Source organism: Anopheles funestus, chromosome X (assembly GCF_943734845.2).
Source record: "Anopheles funestus chromosome X, idAnoFuneDA-416_04, whole genome shotgun sequence".
Lineage (NCBI taxonomy): Eukaryota > Metazoa > Arthropoda > Insecta > Diptera > Culicidae > Anopheles > Anopheles funestus.
In genome coordinates, this window is record NC_064597.1 from 6,412,532 (window position 1) to 6,431,247 (window position 18,716).

The 18,716-nt window shown below is 38.2% G+C and overlaps 3 protein-coding genes across 3 annotated transcripts; all 3 read right to left on the reverse strand.

The window, feature by feature from the left end:
• Window positions 1–771: 771 nt before the first annotated feature.
• LOC125772739 (tyramine beta-hydroxylase) lies at window positions 772–5,511 on the reverse strand. Its single transcript, XM_049444164.1, has 4 exons — window positions 5,121–5,511; window positions 2,415–3,673; window positions 1,332–1,519; window positions 772–1,262 (listed from the first exon to the last, which is right to left on the reverse strand). The coding sequence occupies exons 1-4, from the start codon at window positions 5,200–5,202 to the stop codon at window positions 932–934; spliced, it is 1,860 nt and encodes a 619-aa protein (XP_049300121.1). The 5' UTR covers window positions 5,203–5,511; the 3' UTR covers window positions 772–931.
• Window positions 5,512–8,435: 2,924 nt separating this feature from the next.
• Window positions 8,436–10,566, reverse strand: LOC125773354 (trypsin-2-like). Its single transcript, XM_049444352.1, has 4 exons — window positions 10,346–10,566; window positions 9,133–9,408; window positions 8,937–9,050; window positions 8,436–8,850 (listed from the first exon to the last, which is right to left on the reverse strand). Exons 1-4 carry the CDS (start codon window positions 10,475–10,477, stop codon window positions 8,479–8,481), a joined length of 894 nt encoding a protein of 297 aa, XP_049300309.1. The 5' UTR covers window positions 10,478–10,566; the 3' UTR covers window positions 8,436–8,478.
• Window positions 10,567–11,587: 1,021 nt separating this feature from the next.
• Window positions 11,588–15,665, reverse strand: LOC125772405 (protein MMS22-like). Its single transcript, XM_049444113.1, has 2 exons — window positions 13,711–15,665; window positions 11,588–13,101 (listed from the first exon to the last, which is right to left on the reverse strand). The coding sequence occupies exons 1-2, from the start codon at window positions 15,458–15,460 to the stop codon at window positions 11,624–11,626; spliced, it is 3,228 nt and encodes a 1,075-aa protein (XP_049300070.1). The 5' UTR covers window positions 15,461–15,665; the 3' UTR covers window positions 11,588–11,623.
• Window positions 15,666–18,716: the final 3,051 nt, after the last annotated feature.

The window sequence follows — 18,716 nt, forward strand, 5'->3', positions numbered from 1 at the left end:
GTTCGCTATATTGATCACGTAACTAATCCTCATCCAACCAAACCCCAAGATCTTTCACGTTGGATACTCTGCTTATTTGGATGCCACTCATTTGAGTAATCCCGAGACAGCCGTCCATCAGAAGGTCTTTGGAAAGAGATGACGGAAGATTTAGGGGGACAGAGCACCAAACCTTTATACAAACACCAGAGAGAAAAATCGCCCAAAGAGCACTGGAGAGATTGACAGTCTGAGGAGGAGGACAGGATCCCCATCCAAGATAGAATTAGTCTTCCAAATCCTAGTTTCTCAAGATTCGCCAGAAACAGATTTTAGGACAAGCTTCTAGTTCTAGCCTATTCTTGTTGTTGCCTCAAACTACCTCAGCGTTCCTAAGCGTTCTACTACCACCTATCTCGTCGAATTTGTCAGTCTCTGCCATATAAACATTGATGCAGATCTTGATGTCGATGCGATTTATACGGTCTTCCGGATTTACGGTCTTGGTCTTCCGGGTCAAATGCTAAATTGGATGCAGTCTTACGTCTTCGTCTCCATTCTTATTGCTCGACGCATGAACGCTTCTTCAGGAGTATCACAAAGGAGCAACCTTGGTCCGCTTCTCTTCGTGATCTACTTAAACGACGTGTGCTTCCTCTTGGTAGCCACCTGCTTTACGCGGATGATGCGAAATTGTACCTTCTGATGAGCAGCACGAAGATCAGCTTTAATTAAATAAATAACAAATAAAGACAAGACCTTCTGTACTGTGTAACAGTCTTCAAACACCAGTTAAATTGCTAGTTATTATAACATACTTTTGTATTCGTTTCTTTATTCACACATATTGAACGAAGACTACTTCTTGCATACCGCCACAAATTAGATTTTCATTTTACAACACAATAAATATTGACCTCCAGTCGTTCGATAAACTATTACTGAAATTGCTTCACTCCTTCAATTTCGACTCCGAATAGATGCAATCGCCAAGATTATCACAAAGCCCTTCGTTCAACGATTTGAACCAGCGCAGTGTAGATGGAACGGAGCTACACTTCCTCGGTTTTGGTGCGGGTACGGGAAGCTTGAACGATGTTATAGGCGCATCTTCCCATTCAAAGCCATCGAAACGCATTCCATCTGATCGGTTGCATTGCATACTAAGTGGGCTCGAAAGATACGTATCAACAAGTTCGTTTACCCTTGTTGCATCCCAATCAATCGATAAATAGTTTGCCGAACGTGGACCACTTGCTGAGGATATATTTTGCTTTTCAACACTGAAAATATATTAATTAATTAATGGAGTATGGAGTTGTAAGTATTTTATACGATGGTAGTCTACGTACTGCTTCATGTAGTCAAAGTAATCATGCAGTGACTTTTCGGAGATGGAGCTTTTGCATACTTCCAGCGCCGTTGCAGGATAGTAATGAATGTAGTTTACACACATCTCATCGCTGATTGAAAAGCCTCCAAGAGTTAAAGTTTTGTAACCGCGCGTGTCGTAGTAGCATGTTGTAACTAGAGCATCACCCTAATGAAACAGAATTGATATGCAAGAAACAGATTACAGGCATGTACAAAACAAACAAAAAAATGGTGAAGCTTTAACATTCTCAAGCTCTTTGATCGAGAGTAACTTAGATTGATTGAGATACGTAACTTAAGATTAGTCAATGTATTGGGAAGTCAAAGAAGTGGGAAGAGGGGAATCTGGGTATAATGAAGGAAGGACGAATACGGAACGAACGATTAGAAGTATAAATGGGAATCCAGGAGAGCAACGTTGGCGAATCTATACAATCGAGCAAGAAGAAAGCTACAAATACGGATAAGATACTGAAGGCGAGGGTTCTCGAGGGAGTCAATACCGAGCAATCGACACCTGGACTAATAATTGGGCAGTGCCTCAGAAGAACAACCCAGAATTTTGAGGTGGTGAGGAATCTCTGTATCCGCTCTTTGCGCTCAATATGAATCCGAGCAGTGGGGGCGCAGACTACAGAGCAATACTCCAGCAGCGACCTAACCAGCTTCAAACACACCGAATCAGAAAAACCCTTGAGCAATGTGCGGTATAATGCCCTGCAGAACGAGTGAAGTCTACGTGAGATCTCATGGTGAGGGTGCAATCAAGAGAAGTCCGTGATTACTGAGACTCTGGAGACCTGAACATGATATCTGAGTAAGGGGGAGCAAACATTACATTATACAGTATCCAGAGTCTAAGAAAGACCAGTCAGAGGCATTCAAAAAAAGTTGCCAATTTTGGGGAGTCAAGTCTGCGGAAGTTCGCTACTCCTATCGCGTTTGCAGGAGACAGGTGGAGTAGGAACCGGAAGGGACCTGTACGGCAGATCTTTGTCTTAATAAACAAATGAATACCTTTAATATCAAGAGACATCCAACAAGGGCCCAGCAATACTTACCGGCAGAACATGAGGCTTATAACGAAGCTGCCGTATCTCTTGATAGTGGTGCGAGAAGAAGTCATCACGATTTACTAATGGAAGCTCTTCCGCTCCTCGAAAGTGACGTGTAAGAACCCGTACACCGCGCAAATGTGTATGAAGCTGTGAGCCGAATATGACGATACCTGTTTTTGGCAGTGCCAGCTGTGTACACTCGGCTATACAATACCCGTATAGTGGAAATGCTATCTGCCCTGGTGGTATGGCCATTTTATCCGTATACTCCAGCCCCAGCTCCATGATAGCAGCATCATAGCGACGTAACTTCGACACAACGTTGATGCGCATGCCGGAACTATCAATGACGCCGGACTTTAGCTTCGGATTGTTGAAGTGCACTTCCAGACGAATGTGGGGATTAAACTCTTTACCACCGATCGGTAGTCCCGCTTCCTTCGGGTAAGTGAACGAACCAGCACCCATCGCCCACAGTGCCATCACCTTCGAACACAACCGTCCAGATGCGGGCATATCGGAGCATGGACCGTTGTATGTATGGATCTCCATTTTGTTGGCAACACACTGGAACACTTCCATATGGTGTACCAGCTCCTCGTTGTCTATTATTGGTTCGAACTGCACGATATGATGCTTGGCATCTATCAGCCACGGATCAAGACGCTGTATTTTGCACCAGTACGTTGTCTCCACTGCCGGTACCGCGACACGGTCCAGATGTACTTCAATCTTCTTCAAAACTTGCCCATTCTCCTGAATGCGTATCTTATCGGCTCTCAGCAGCTGCACCGGTAGCACACCTTGATTCTGTAGGCTTGTGTTTGGCATTACGGTGAAATCGTTTTTCCATTCCAACGGTGTATCTGTACGCCACCACACAAGGTACATGGTGCCGGTGTGAAACACAACATCTTGAGGATCGCAGGTGTCGAATTTACGTCGAAACGCCACAGAGTTGTCGTCCATGTAAATAACGTCACAATTCTGCAGCGTATCCATGAAGAGGTGTTTACTGTCGCGGGATGTATACGTATCGTACACCTGATGGTACAGGTTATGCACAGAGGAGAACACACAAAAATCCGTACGCGATAGTTCACCACGCTGTGAAAACCCTATACCAAACGTTGGGAACTTTCCATGTTCGAACGAATTGTTTATATGGAAATATACTTCATTCTCTCGCCAGTCTACCATCCAAAGCAGTTTTGTTAAATGATGGTTTAAATTAAGATTGTGTAGCCGGTCGGAAGATATATCTGTAATTATTGAGATAAAAATGTTCAATAATTTTAACAATTATTTTAATCAAAAATATATAAAAAAAAATATAAATCAAAGAGGATTTATTTTTATCTTTTAAATTGTACGGTCACCATCAAACCAGGATGACGCAAATAAATTCAACAGTCATACGTTTTGTGCCATTACGTCCGTATCGTTCATTGAGGAAAATTCCACACAAGCGGTGCATAAGAATGCCGGAAGGAATGCGTTGGAAAGGGGTAACGAAGAATTTAATTTCCTTCTACAGAACTCGATTCGAACCATCCCACCTACCGGCCATCCTCGCCTTACACACAACAATGTCTGTGACTGGGGCCGTTCTTTCCGAAGTAGAGGAAAAAAAAGAGTCTGTGACTTAATGGAGACATCATCTGGACGACTGGAAGCAAGAAACTTCTGCATTATTATGGAAGGAAACTATTAGCATAGTATGTGGAAGGGTATTAAACAGCAAAACAATGGAATAAAAGCAAGAAAACTGATCGCATGGTGTCACGTTTCAGTCATTCATAATATTAAATGCTTTTCCTTCTTCCCTCATTATTGCAACTAAAGTGGGATAATGGTTTTGAAATAGAAATTAGTTTTCTTCTCTTTCTAATTGATTAAAATTGGGGATCTATTCCCCTTTGGAGAATAATCTTAATTTCAATACTTCAACTTAATTATCTTTATCACATGATAATTTAATAATTTTAATTCACAAATTCTTCAAATATCTTTCTTGTATTCTTCGAATATCTAGGTGTATCTCTCTTAATAAAATAAAACATATTTTTAAGCTTCTCTACAATGTCTAGCTTTGGATAGTATGTAAATTAAGTATGATTTAAACTTATTAAATATTTTTTCACTCTCTTATAAGCTATTACAAAGCATTCTAAATGTGTTATTTGTTCAGAGAAGGCATAATAAAAGATGACAAAAAATGAATTGAGAAAAAAACAAATTAAATTGGGAAATGAATATGAATACTAAGTTTTTTTTTTCTTTAAATAGCCTTAAAATAAAGTTTTTAATTGATTGTAAATTAAAATTAATCAGCAGCAAGCGTTCTGAAACTGAAATGAGGTGAAAATTAATTAGGAGATTAATCAGTTTAGAAGCTGATTGAAGATGAAGACGGTTTGGCTGTTGAGCTGGAAAACTTGTTAGCTATAGCATTGCCTACAGCTATTTGATGGGGTAATTGACGCGTTGATGGAGGCACATTTCACACTGAAAGGAATGTTTCTTAAAGAGATTTTCTTCATGTTTGAATTGCTGGAATTCGAACAGTTCATCAATCAATCACTTGAGCAAGTTTGTGATATCACCTTAACACTTTTAAAGGAACATTACTGTTATAAATTTAATAAAATGTTGTTTCTCGGACAAATAGAAATCATGTATTACATATAAATCGTTAAGGAAACCTACTGTAACATGCTACACTGGTTAATAAGAAAGCAAACACCCAGCATCTAGCATTGCACGAATCCATGTAGATCTCCATCGCCATTGAATGTTGTAAATAGAATTTGCGCTTGTATCGAACGTAATCACTATTTTAACGCATTTCAACCACTTTGAACATGTTTTTTTAACAACAGCTATCACTGACACTTCAATAAAGTTTGATCAAACTGTGACCGTCCAGCGGATGATCCATTGAACTGCTCCGTCTAACGATAAGAACCAAACTGAATCCAAAAATCTATATGAATGGGAAACCAAGAACATGCTCTTTCTGCGCCGGCTCGGCAAAATTTAACGTGACGGATGCTAGGACGAACTTTCATTGCCTGTTGGCTGCAAGGATCCTGGAAGCATTATTTGCGTTTGTAAGACGCAGTTTTTGCCTCTGGTTCTAATAATTCTATTTTGATTTCTAATACTTTTTAAACGAAACAATTAGCAAGGGGCTAATGCTGGGTAAATTTGATTCGAATTAATGAATCTGAATGAATCTTTGAACTGAATAAATGACTCTGAATCTCAATCCCCAAAGAGTCCTCTCAGATTCAGACTACAGCGATATTTCTACGTAAGGCAATAACGACCATTTTGTAAAGTCTAACATAAATGTATCCTTATGGCCTTCTTTCGTTGCTTTACTCACTGTTAAGTTTGTAGCTTATGGACTCTTCGAGGATTTGGTAGTCAATTCGTGATGAATCTTAGCTGGGACTGTGCTATGATCTGCCGCAATCGTATTGTTTGCCAATCTCCTAACGCTATTGCCTTACCTTTTTGCGTAAGTTAGCAAAATTTATAAATGTGATATATTTTAATGCGAATTTGTTGCAATCAGTTTCTTTTCACTCAAATAATGCTTTAAATTAAAAAAAAGAATAAAAAATCAGAAAAAAAATTAAAATAATTTTCCACTCGAAAATTTCATAAGGCTTACCCCTTACGTTTTTTTTTGAGAAATTTTGAAAAAAAAATTTAAATTTATTTATTTTAATGCCAATTGGATGCAATGGGTTTCTTTTCACTCAAATAATGCTTTAAATTAAAAAAAAATAAGAAATTAGAAAAAAATAAAAATAATAAAAAAAATTAAAAAATTTGCTAAGGCTTTAGCCTTTATTTTTGTGAGTAATTTAGCAAAACTTTATGAATTGATTTATTTTAATGCGAACGCGAAGTAATCTTATTAAAAAGTTTATAATGTAAAAATGTAAGAATGGATTTGCTGGAGAGGAGCGAAGAGTTGGAGCGTTGAATTGATTTTTTTTTGCGAGGCTCTCTCAAGCGGGAGAGAAATGCGTGCGAAAGAAAAAGATGCGAGAGATGCGATCGGCCGAGCGGCAAGCGGCAAGTAGACAGATAAACATGCTCTCTCGCTTTAGCGCGTCTGACTGTCAGAAAGACAGAGCGAGAAAGCGTACGGATTTAGCTCGTTCGGCGCTTCGCCACTTATCGTTGTGTGGTGTGTCGTGATAACGAAGCAGAAGAGATACTGATCGTGAGATAAGGATAAACTCAGATCAGTAGCGATCGGACAGTGACAGATTACAGTTATAAAAGTGATGCTCTCGGTAGAAAGCACATGTTGCAAGTGTTGTTTTTTTATTCGGTGCTAAAAAGTAGTGTAAAGTATCTTATTCCATGCAAACAATAGTTTGTAGAACAATTTGTGTGATAAAGTGATGTTAAACAGTGAAGATTTTGATTTTGCGCGTGTTTAAATTGTGGTTAGCGTCGGCTTGGGTTCATCCCAGCTCCGTGATGCTGTAAGTGTTAGTAAGTGTTAGTGAAGGAAGAATGCCACTTTTGGCAACAGAAAAGGGGAATAAAACTCTCAAACAGTATAGTATTTCAAAAGTAAATGCAAAATGTTCATCGCTTATTGTATTTTAAAGCAATTTGATACTTCTTTTGTAAGGGAAAAGATTGCAAAAACCGAAAATGATAAAGCCTAAATTTGCGCGGGAAATGGACGCTGTGACGCCAACGCTAAAGCTATCATTGTGTTCAGCGCAGTTTGCTGTACGCTGACGCCGGAGGGTTCGTGTGTGAGTGTGTAAAGAAATTATTAATCGGTGCGTATAGTACATGCGTGCACTAAGCAGGCAAATTCTTTGTATTTGTGTTGTGCAGTGTTTTATCATGAAACCATGGCACGAATGTGTGGTGGTTAAATTTATTTCATAACCTCCGTGCTAATTTCTTCTAATTAATAACATTTTTAATTAATAAAAAAAACTTTCGGTACATGTAGTGAAAAGTTACAGAAAAAGGAAGTGTTTTTAGTGAAAAAAGTGAAAAAGGGAATTGTTTTTTGGTGATAAAAAGTGTCTTTTGTGTAGAGCTTATTGCGTAAATTCGTGTGTTTTAAAATTTGGTCAATTAAATTGAGTTGGCCATTAAATTTTGGTCAATTTTTTAAATGTGGTTTTTTTTTCAATGTGCCAAAAAGCATTAAAGTGTGTACGAGCCTTTGTGTAAAATGCATGTATTGGTTGTTTTTTTGTGAAAAAAGTTATTTGTATTTCTTAATGAGCTTGTTGCTTATTTCGTAAATTTATCTATTGAAAAATGTGGCCATTCAAGGCAAGTATGGTGTTGTGTCAAAGAGCAAGTGTAAAGGGAAGTGTGTAAGTGCTTTTGTGCACAGAGAAAATGTAAGTGTTAGTTGTTTTTTTTAGTGAAAAAAAGTTATGTGAATCTCTCAAGCTCAGTTTGTTGTTTATTGCGTAAATTTGTGTATTGAAAAATGTGGCAATTGAAGCCAAGTGTGGTGTTTTAAATGTGTGTACGTGTATTTTAAGTGTGTATGTTAAAGAAAAAAAAGAAAACGGCCTTTTTTAAAAGCAAAAGGGCATGCGAAGAAGCAGTTTTGCTCTTCGGTAGTGAAAGATTTCTTATGGTTTAAGAAAGTAAAATGTCCTGCGGATGAACTATCGTTGTTTATGGGTAAGTAAAGCATATTCAACATTGAGTTTATAACATTAAAAAAATTTAAATGTAAAATGTCATTTGTTTTTTTATAAAGCTAAAAAAAAGTTTGGCTCAAAACTTAAGTAAATTACTAACCATCAGTTTTGTATTGGTAGAGCCCCATTCTTGATCGTCATCGATTTTTGATGGTCTAACAAAGTTTTGGTACTCCTAATATCTATCTTTACTTAGTCAATGTGCCGTGATACTTATATTACTTTTTTGGTTTGTTTCGCTTCGTTTAATTTATCAACCGATTTGTTGCCCAATCACTTTATAAGTTAACAAATATACAAATAACAAATATTAACACCTGAATGAACTGCAATTTTATTGTAAATCACTTTAATTACCGTCTTGAATCAACTATGTACATTGTGGCAATATAAAACAAACACAGACCTGTTAGTAAAAATGAATTTTGAATCATACTGGAATGGTTTTTTATAATCCAATCACGAAAGTATGCTACATCGCTGTACACGCCAGGATAACCGGGACGTGCACAATCCACACCATGCGATACAACACCGGTGAGCAGTCCGTTACAAACCAGCGGTCCACCAGAGTCACCTTGACAGGCGTCTTCACCGCCGGACATATTCCCCGCACAGATCATACCTTGCACGATAGAACCTCCGTAACTCGAGGCATCGTTACATCTTGCGGTGGATATAAGAGAGATATTAACCGCTTTCAAAACGTCACTAGAGGGACCATCCTGCAAAAAAGAAAGTAATAAGCTAGTGTGGATGCAAATGTCAAGGTGTAGAAAACAAATTAAAATAGTAAAGGCTGGTTACTCACGTAGTATATACTGCCCCATCCACTCGCACGGCATATTGTACCAGCGGGAGGAATTTGCACAGAGGTTGGAATAGGTTGCAGAGACGGATGATTACTTCCAACCGTACTGATTAGCTAATTTCAAACCAATGAAAAAAAAAGATTATTTAGTATAACAGAATTGTTATACAAAAAAATAGTCAAACGTATAACATACTATCATCACACCGATGTCGTTGAGAAATCCCTTTGGTTTGTATTTGCTGTGGACGACGATTTTTCTCACATCGGAGACGAATGTGTTTTCCGTCTGTACGTTACGGTAGATGCTGCCACCGACCACACGGAAAAAGCTTGCAGCACGTGGATTGTCCCGGTCGTCCACCAAGCAATGGGCAGCGGTCAAAACAGTGTTGCCAGTGATTAAACTTCCACCACAGATGTGACCCCTACCGAAGCCTCGCTGATCGCTTGCTTTTGATCGTACAGATACCTAAAAATAAATTTAAAAAATATAAGTTCAAATATTTATGATTAAATCATAAAAATCTCCAAAAAGATATAATAGCAAACGAAAAAGGTTAATTAACTTATATCAGGAAACACTTTTTCCCCACCACTTTTAGACGTAATATACGTTAAGGTTTGTCATCAAAGAATCTTATCGTCTAAAAGCACTTATTATAAAAAAAATAATATGATTTTTCCCAATCTAATGGAAGGCAGCCTTGTAAGCAATAAATAGCAATCAAGTGACAATCGGGATTAAGGTGTGTATTAAAAGGGGTTAAGTAAAAGATAAGGCCTGATATGAGGTACAATCGGTCGTTAAGATAATCAAAGACATACATGAAAGTACGTGGCAGAAAGATAATTTAACACGATTAGTTTTGTGCAATCGATGACTAATTCTTGAACAGTAATCAATAGCCTTAAAGGAAATCCGTACGATGGTGCTTAACTACCGGTAGAAGAAGCGAATAATGGCCTTTTTGTGATAACAGAAACACAGCTTTAAGCAAAGTGTGAATCATTGTAGATCGACTTCCATTTAGCTAAAGACTAACGAATCTACCAAACTGTGAAACTGATTATTAGTATCATGTACACGGTTTAACAGGTGTATCGGAAGGTCACTCACTATCTTTATCATCGCTTTTTTAATTTGAAACGCATACATTGTAAACTTATGTTTTTGATACTTCCGCTCGTCAAGTACTAGAATATAAGTTCTTCTCTAAATTTTTTTTTAATTTTGTTTTCTGCTCATTTTTTATAGCACTTAGAGCACATGTTACACTGAACACTAGTATGACTAATAACGTCGATAATAAGGAGCGTTACGTGTGACAGCTCGTACACCTAAGGCTCGTTAAAAGGAAATTGGTTGATTGTGGGATTGCTTGTTGAGTTTGGATATCGCATATTACCTGATATTTAATTTCCATTTCTTTTACCGTACCACCGCCAACTATCCGCGGCTCATCAGCGAAGCAAACGGAACGGAATGCACAACACCAAAGCGTAAAAATTACAAACGCGACAACGCGAATTTTAATCATTTTTGCCAAATATTAACTATGACTTCTTGCGCCGAACTGAAATAGGAAACTGATTCATTGGTAGCGAATGGCTCGTAGCTTTTTTTCTTCTTCCATTTTAATAGGTACGATTGTACGATATAAAGTTATCTTATCTTGAACTGTCCCTATCTACAGATAGGTATGGTTTTGGCATCACCGACAGACTGTCAATTGCTTTTATTGAACACTTTGAGACCATCCCTAACACCACCAACAGTGTCTAATAGTAGCTGCGGTTGATTCCAATTTGTTGGCGTCATTCCGTTTTCCACTTTATTCCGGGCAACAGCATTGGAATTAAGCTCAGCTGCTCGAGTCGATAAAACAGAAAGCTTTAAAAATAAGATAAACTAGATAAAGGTATAATTTTGAATATTTGTAGAGTGTAAATATGGGAAATTTTGCAGAAGTTTATAAAGTATCGAATGTTCAGTGACATTCGAAAACAAAATGTAATGAAAAATATTTAGAGACTTAAGCAACAAAACCTTGCTGTTGTCGAACACTTCGTCAAGTTCGTCATCAACATAAATTGTGTCAACATGAACCATTCGTGCAATAACACGTCGTTCCAGAACGCACTTCATGCAGGCTGAATCATATAAATTTCTAATACTAATACAGTGGAGCGCCGATTATCCGGTGTATCTTTTATCCGGCTGTCCCATTATCCGTGCAGCGCGGAAATGACAGTTCCAAAGGTGAATTGACATATGAAATGCAAAACCAATTATGGCAAGAAATAAAAGCATCAATAGGGAGTGATATAATTTGCTCAAATTCGAAAAAAAAGAAAAGATTTACTTTTGCAATGTGTAAATAAGAAAATTAACATCTAGCTTTATAACAAAAAAATTTACCCATTGCACACTAAACACTAATATTTATCAATAAAAAGAGTTGTGCCTATTATCCGTGATATTCGCTTATCCGGCAAGGGCTGAGTGCCCGATGAGCACGGATAATCGGCGTTCCACTATATGTAAGTACATAAAAATAAACATTTGAAGCAATATTCGAATATTGATAGAACCATGTTCAAATCCTTAATATATTTAACAAGCAAAAATTCTTTTTTATAATGTTCTATTTTCTTTTTTTCCACGTTTCCTTTCGTTACATACATCACTTAACAATATTATTCGATTTCCGCCTAGTATCTAGCTCACTCTCTAACAAGTATGAAGCTTTACTGAGTACACCATCCATCGCTTGTGCACAGGTAATTTCGGCCTCCGATCCGTCACAGCGAATAAAGTCAATTAAAGCCCGAATAAAGTTCGGATAACGATCAACAAGACGGCACATAAATTTAAAGTAACATTCCGCCGAAAGTGGAAAGTATTTAAGTGTGAACGAAATCAAAACGTTACGCATCTCTACCTTTATCAAGTTGGACGGTTCCTCCGTACTGGCCATCAGCTCGAACAGCATTTCCAGAGCAATCGCACGCGTAGGAAACGTTTCATTGCACATAAAAGCGTGCTGCGTTACTGATAGTCCCATTGTGCGAATGAAAAGTGTTATTTTGCTATAATCCTTTTGTTTTACAAGCGATTTGATAAGGTTTCTTAAGATTTGCATTACTTGCAGAGCGTTTGGTTTAGGAAGGCATCGCTGCAGTTCGACATACGTCATTACAAATCGGGGCATTGCGAAAAGTACTAAATCTTCGTTACGGGCACAGAAAAAAAGCATCAACGGTCTTAGTGCATCATTCGGGTTAGGAAATTTCGCAAACTGTGGTACCCATTTGTTCAGCATGTTATACACATTATCGCCAACGGTTGGATCGCTGCTGTAATCCATATTTCCAAGTATTTCCATTACTTTATGCCACACCTTTGCTATATCTTCTATAAAATCCTGCTGCACATTGCGATCGACGAGTACGGAGAATGGTAGGAAAAACTGTTGGAATGCTACCGTGTAGAAACAGCTTAAATTGCTCTTAATGTAAAATGCTTGGGGACATTCTTTAAACGCCAGTACAAGTACCGCAAGTATACGCTGTCTAACAATACCTTTAGCATCCGGAAACCATTTGTCGAAACCTTCAAATATACTATGGAGCTTCATTTTCATCTCCATCTGTGCGTCCGTATCCGACTCATAATAACGTTTCCCGACAAAGTGGAAAAACAGCTTAATTGGGATGGTATTACTTTGCAACATATCATACTCCGGTATTTCACACAATGCTTTAAACTCCTCCAAACCGTGCACTACGCGCGTGACATCCAGCAAACTATCACGATCGTACAAAATGCCCATTTTCAACCACTGTCGTATAATTACTTTCTGCTCTAGGGATGATATCGTTTTGGCACACTGCATTATCTCCTTCAAGTACACTAAAACCTGATCCGGACAAGCCGCTGGGCAGTTGACGAATGTGTTGAAAAACGATGAAATCTGCTCATTCTTCACATCTCTCGATTCATTATGTATTGTCATACGGGCAGCTATTCGTGCAATGCACGGTGGTGCGGCGGTCTTATTTAAAAACGTTTCCCTTACGAACGGCATAACGTGTTGGTTTATCGCGCCGAAATACTCCTCACTCAGTGACGAACGTTTGCAACTCAGTGAATCCAATAAAACTAAAAGATAGAACAATATTAATGTAATGCTTTGAATTAGTATTGGGTAAATCTGATTCAGATTCATGAATCTGAATGAATCTTTGAACTGAATGAATGATTCTGAATCTGAATGTCAAAGTTTCATGAATCCTCAAAGATTCATGCATCCTCAAAGATTCATGAATCTTCGAAGATTCAGAAATCTTCAAAGATTCAGGAATCCTTGAAGATCCATGAGTCCTTGAAGATCCATACATTCTGGAAGATTTATGAATCCTCAAAGATTCATGATTTTGCGTATAAGTCTTTATACGGCCAGGCCGTTCTAGCCGAACAAGAAGAAGAAATCAAAATGCGTAAAGAATACGCAAAAACATGAATCTTCGACAATTCATGAATTTTTGAGGACTCATGAATCTTTGATGATTAATGAATCTTCGCAGATTCATGAATCTTTGAGGATTCATGAATCTTTGAGGATTCATGAATCTTCGAAGGTTCATGAATCTGTTGGGAGTCGACTCATGAATTGAATGATTCTTCACAGAAGATTCATATGAATGATTCAATTCAGAAGATTCATTAAGCACAACACTACTTTGAATGTCTATTGCAAGGTTTTCTTACCATCCAGAAGCTTTTGCCATCTGTCAGAAGAACTGTTTCGTAGATACTTTAGCATCCATGATCGCAGTAAGCTTATTTCCCCACGATCGAACGATTCTTGCGCGATTGCTTTGCTGTAGATCAAACACATTCCCTCGGCTATAGTTTCCATTACCGGGAGCAAACGATTGCCATACTTATGGTACGCAGCATCAATACTTTCCAGGAATGTAACAATGTGTGTTGTTTTATCAAAACTTGAGCTGCTAAACAACACCAAAAGTGCCATATGAGCTTGAGTGGCAACTGTAATACGCTTGATCGTAAGATCAATCGGCAGCTTCATGGCTTCGTTTGTTAACGGCACCAGCTGAATTAGTTTCGATACTCTCGGATAGTCATTATCGAAGCTTGTTGCACTTATCATCGTAAGCAACATCAATCCAAGGTTGTATATTGCTTGCTCTGTCATATTTTCATACTTTTTCGGTCCAATTTTGAGGAATATTCGATTGAAAATAATTTGCACCTTTTTCTTGAGCGCTTGTGTGGTGTAGTGGCGTATTATCCAGCTCAACAGCTTAAGAAACATTTGGAAACTATTCCGTTGAAGGTTCATACTATCATCCATCGAATCCAGTGCTGCAAGCGAAGCAGCTTGTTCGATGAATCCATGCACGGATGAAGAAACACATCCCATCGCTTCTAAGGAATCCGAGTTGGTAAGGAAGGATGAATTTAGCCGAACGCTAAAATAGTCCCAAAGAGCAATCACCGTTTCGATGCGTGCCGGCCATAACACCGTAACTATCGGTTGCAGCAGCACCATGAAAACTCTCGCCTGCGGTTCCTTAATGTCGGACTTTAAAAAGTCTTTTACGATTTCGTCGATGATGGTGTAACTGTTTGGCAGTGTTACTAGCGGTGCTTCATCGCTCCGTTTCGGCTTTTGTTCGTCCAGTTTTGCTAGCGCATTAATTTGCCATATTTTAAATAGATAAGCATCGTTCTTTTCCTTTAATGCGGACGGCATACATTCGTTTAAACAATTCCAGAAATCTAGTTTTTCTGTATCTGCTAACACCATTAGACCGAGCCACATATGCTTTACGCAGTTACAGGGATAGGGAGTTTTCGTGGTAACATGCTCAATTGCGTGTAAACGAAACTGATGATAGGCTAAGTCAAGCATATCCACCATCAGGTCGCGGTAGATTGTATCAAATGATTTCAACGGTTTCCTTTCGATAGCTCCATCAATCTGCTCGTTTTTTGTTGTTTCGCCAAATTCCTTCATCTCTTTAAACAGCAGCATCAGTAGCCAACGCCATTCCAGCACACCGTGATAAACTTCGTATCCGCTAAAGTCTTTGTCCCAGGCACTGTTCCAACCGTATTTCTTCAGCGGATCCACCAGATCCGGTAGAACATACAAAATCGTCGCCAAACTTTCGTAACCAATGTTTCCTCTCATCGTTCTTGCGCTACCTAAAACTAGACGCAAAAATCGTGTAATTTCCTGCCGTTGCACCCGTATGCTGCTGCACGTTTGTCTCTGGAAGAATTTCAGCTTCTGAATGCGTTCCCGTGCAATGGTCGACAAATCGTACACGAGCGGTTCGTAGAATTGATGCACTTCCGCACCCAACATCATAGTTGCTCGATCCATTTCCAACCGTAGACCAAACGACTGTCCTCCATCGCGTGAAATGTTTTGTATGCATTCCAAGCTCGAGTGGCCGCAATAATTCGTTGCCTTGCAGTCGAACATTATGTTAAAACTCTTTGTGCAAACAGTTTAACACCGGCTATCTAATCATGACAACTTTACGTTCCTTCCGGCACGAGAAATAAACAAATGCAATCCATTCGTTTGTTTCGGCAAACTCCAAAAACCGTACACAAACAAATGAGCGCCAAATTCTATGGTAAGCTGTCAATCAAGAATTACATATATAGAAGATGTGATATAGATTGTAGGGCAGTTTGACGTTTGCTGTTGACATTTCGCGCGTAACGCTGTGTAACGCTCAAGGTGTGTATTATGTCAACCGTGATTTTGTCGTTCAAATGTCAAATGGGCGAAATTTGAAATGATCGCGATAGCGGTTACGCTTTATTTTGAGGAGGCGGAAACAATAAATAACTAAAACAATTTATAAATGTTAATTTGTTTATTTGTTTACTAGCGGTTTGTTTACTTTTTGCGTTGTTTTGAAATCGAATAAAATCGGGGTGGCCCTTACTTGTGGTGTATGTGAATAGCGGCACCGGTTCCACACGACAGGACTGGGTATCAAATCCCATCTGAACCTACTTCTCTTAGCAAGGACTGACTATCCTTCTATGAGGTAAAAACAAGTTTAGTAAGTCAGAAATGGCCGGCTCGACCGTAGAGGTCGTTAAGCCAAGAATAAAAATATCATTTTATTTACTAACTTTCATTGGTTTTAAATCTATTTTTCAGTAGCGCAGTTTTAAAACATGGTGGGAAACTATAACAAAATTTACAAATCCAACTAAACCTTTCGTAACAAAGCAAACATAATTTTTAAGTGGTAATTGAAAATTTCAATTCGTTTTAAGTATTGTATCAACATTTTTATCATTAATCGTTGAGATTACGATTTTCCCGGGATTGACGTATTAACAATAATGTTATTAGAATAAAGGAACAATGTCAACTTTCCATTACAATGCCCCAATGGTAAGTTTCAATCGGATTGGGATTTCTACCTCTTGGCAACGGGTATGAAACATTATTATGAAACAATCGTTGCAAATCTGCACATGCCACAGTGGTACGCTTTACGAGCATTAATTCTTCGACAATATCCACTTAATGTAATTCAATTCAATGTGGTTTCATTGGTTGAAGCGAAACAATAACTACTCTAGTTGCAAATGATTTTATGTACGTCGATTCTGGTTCGAAAGTAAGTTATCCATGAAGGAAATGGGTGTTAGTGGAGTCGTTAATCTGGAATATTTTTTGTAATTTAAGTCCTTAAAAACTGAGGTGGTATAACACAAGCAAGAATAGCGTGATTTAATGTATTTAAATTTATTTCTTATTAATATTGACTGAAGAAAACTTTTAACTCAAGTACAGAAAAATAGCTACAAATGAAATCATACGCTCTAGAAACATAGGAGTATTGTTGTGTACACTAATGTTTATGTACATTTCCTCTAAAATGTATAGTTCGCTTCGTTTCATCCAGATAAGGATCAATCGAATAAGCTATGCCAGGTTTTGCGACGCTCACATCCGGTGGGTTTACCATTAACGCCACTAAACCCAACCTATATAAATTGAATGAAATTGACACATGTTTACCAAGAACCCTCTCAGCCTCTCTAATGAAGATTGCTAATGTTTTTTACTAACATCCCATTATCAATTATCAAATATACAACCCGATTTTATGTGCTTACTTCGCTCTTTTAACCGTGAATGTAACAATAACCGTTAGAAAAGCAATTAGGGTCGTACAATTGAGAGGGGACAAATAAGTTGAAGGTTTTGCTTAGAATGTCCCACATTTATTTCTAATACATAACAATATCCATCTCATTTGATTTCCATCACCCCAAGGGGTTTTTTTCACAACTTCACCCTCTTTCGCTACATTTATCATTGGACTCTCAACAGTTTCTCCCTTGTTTCAGATATCTATCATGCTCTTCATATGGCGTTGTTGTGTGGTGAGTACAATTGTTAGCTGTAATCCATGGTAATCGTGTTAAATCATGATTTTATCGCTGCCTGGCAATTACCGTGTGATCAGAACACGGAGAGGAAGAGAAGAAAAAAAAGAGAACTCTTTTGTGGTTCTTTTATCAGACAATAACCCCGGGGTGGAACCAAGTAGCTCTTTAAAAGCGATAGCGTCTTTTATGGGTTTTAAGAGTGACGACGCACAGCAGTACACTCTGGTAGCAGTACACGTATTTAGGATGTATGAATAATAATCATTGATATCTAAATAAAGTGCTCAATGCATGTGCCAAGGGTTATGATAACAGTGACAGTAGAACAGTATTTTGTGAGATAATTTATCCATTCCGTTCCTATAACGATAGGTGTTTTTTTTTGGACATGTTTGAAGCAATGAAGTGATGGACAGTTGCTTCAATTTAAGCAGAGATTTTATCGACACTCGGGTGTGTTGAAACCAGATCGATGATTGATACCTTTTAACCATATCGGACATCAGTTTTAGGATCACTCTTTCTGGTTTGGTCTTTAGAGTTCTAGATGCTAGATGAACTAGAAGAACTAGATGCTAAGGTTTATAAACTCATCGGAAAGATCACCAAGATGATGAAACACTAATAGTATCTTCGATCCATTCTAATTGAATGGACAATACTACATATTTGATAACTCTTGTTTGATAAAAGAACAACCAAAGATGACTTCACTATGGGAAATAGCCGAACTACCTAATGCACCTTACACGAAATCAGGATAAAGCTTGTGTGAAGAAGCCTGTCAGAACCCTCCACGAAATAACAATCGAACTTAGCATATTTTTAGCTTTTCATATGATATATATTTCATATGTACATCTGAGTCTTCCTCAATAGATTCCAAAAAGAGGAAAGATCTCGAAAAACTAATTATTTAGTTCCAGAAATTCCAGAAGACTTTCTTTCTGAATCCAACCAAATCGCAACAGATAATAATTTGTGGTACTAGTGCGAACAAATGTTAGGTCCTTAAGACCCAACTCTAAGGGATTCTATATACACCAAACAGACGGAAGGTTATAGAGTCCTGGACAACCAATACATTCCAATGGCCAAAGTCGATCGGCATTAGACAGGACTCTTCAGTATCTCCCTTATCTGTCATCATTATTTCGCCCGTAAAATAAACATCAAACTATTAACTTGAAGACATATAGCTCCGACATGGCTCGGATAAGATCAGCCTCTGTTTTGATGACAAGGAGCCGCCGGGAGCTGATGTTACCCCGAACTAGTCGCCAGTCGACGGTAGAAGATCCCTGCTCAATGAC

Bases quoted from the DNA above. Each gene is read 5' to 3' on its own strand.
- LOC125772739 (XM_049444164.1), bottom strand. From the start codon at position 5,202: ATGGCGATGGAGATCTACATGGATTCGTGCAATGCTAGATGCTGGGTG. The intron at 1,520-2,414 runs GTAAGTATTGCT...CTGTTTCATTAG, and splicing joins ATAAGCCTCATGTTCTGCCG to GGTGATGCTCTAGTTACAAC. The intron at 1,263-1,331 runs GTACGTAGACTA...ATATATTTTCAG, and splicing joins TACTTTGACTACATGAAGCA to TGTTGAAAAGCAAAATATAT.
- LOC125773354 (XM_049444352.1), bottom strand. From the start codon at position 10,477: ATGATTAAAATTCGCGTTGTCGCGTTTGTAATTTTTACGCTTTGGTGT. The intron at 9,409-10,345 runs GTAATATGCGAT...ATTTATTTTTAG, and splicing joins AAATGGAAATTAAATATCAG to GTATCTGTACGATCAAAAGC. The intron at 8,851-8,936 runs GTGAGTAACCAG...TCTTTTTTGCAG, and splicing joins GATGGGGCAGTATATACTAC to GATGGTCCCTCTAGTGACGT.
- LOC125772405 (XM_049444113.1), bottom strand. From the start codon at position 15,460: ATGTTCGACTGCAAGGCAACGAATTATTGCGGCCACTCGAGCTTGGAA. The intron at 13,102-13,710 runs GTAAGAAAACCT...TCTATCTTTTAG, and splicing joins ATGGCAAAAGCTTCTGGATG to TTTTATTGGATTCACTGAGT.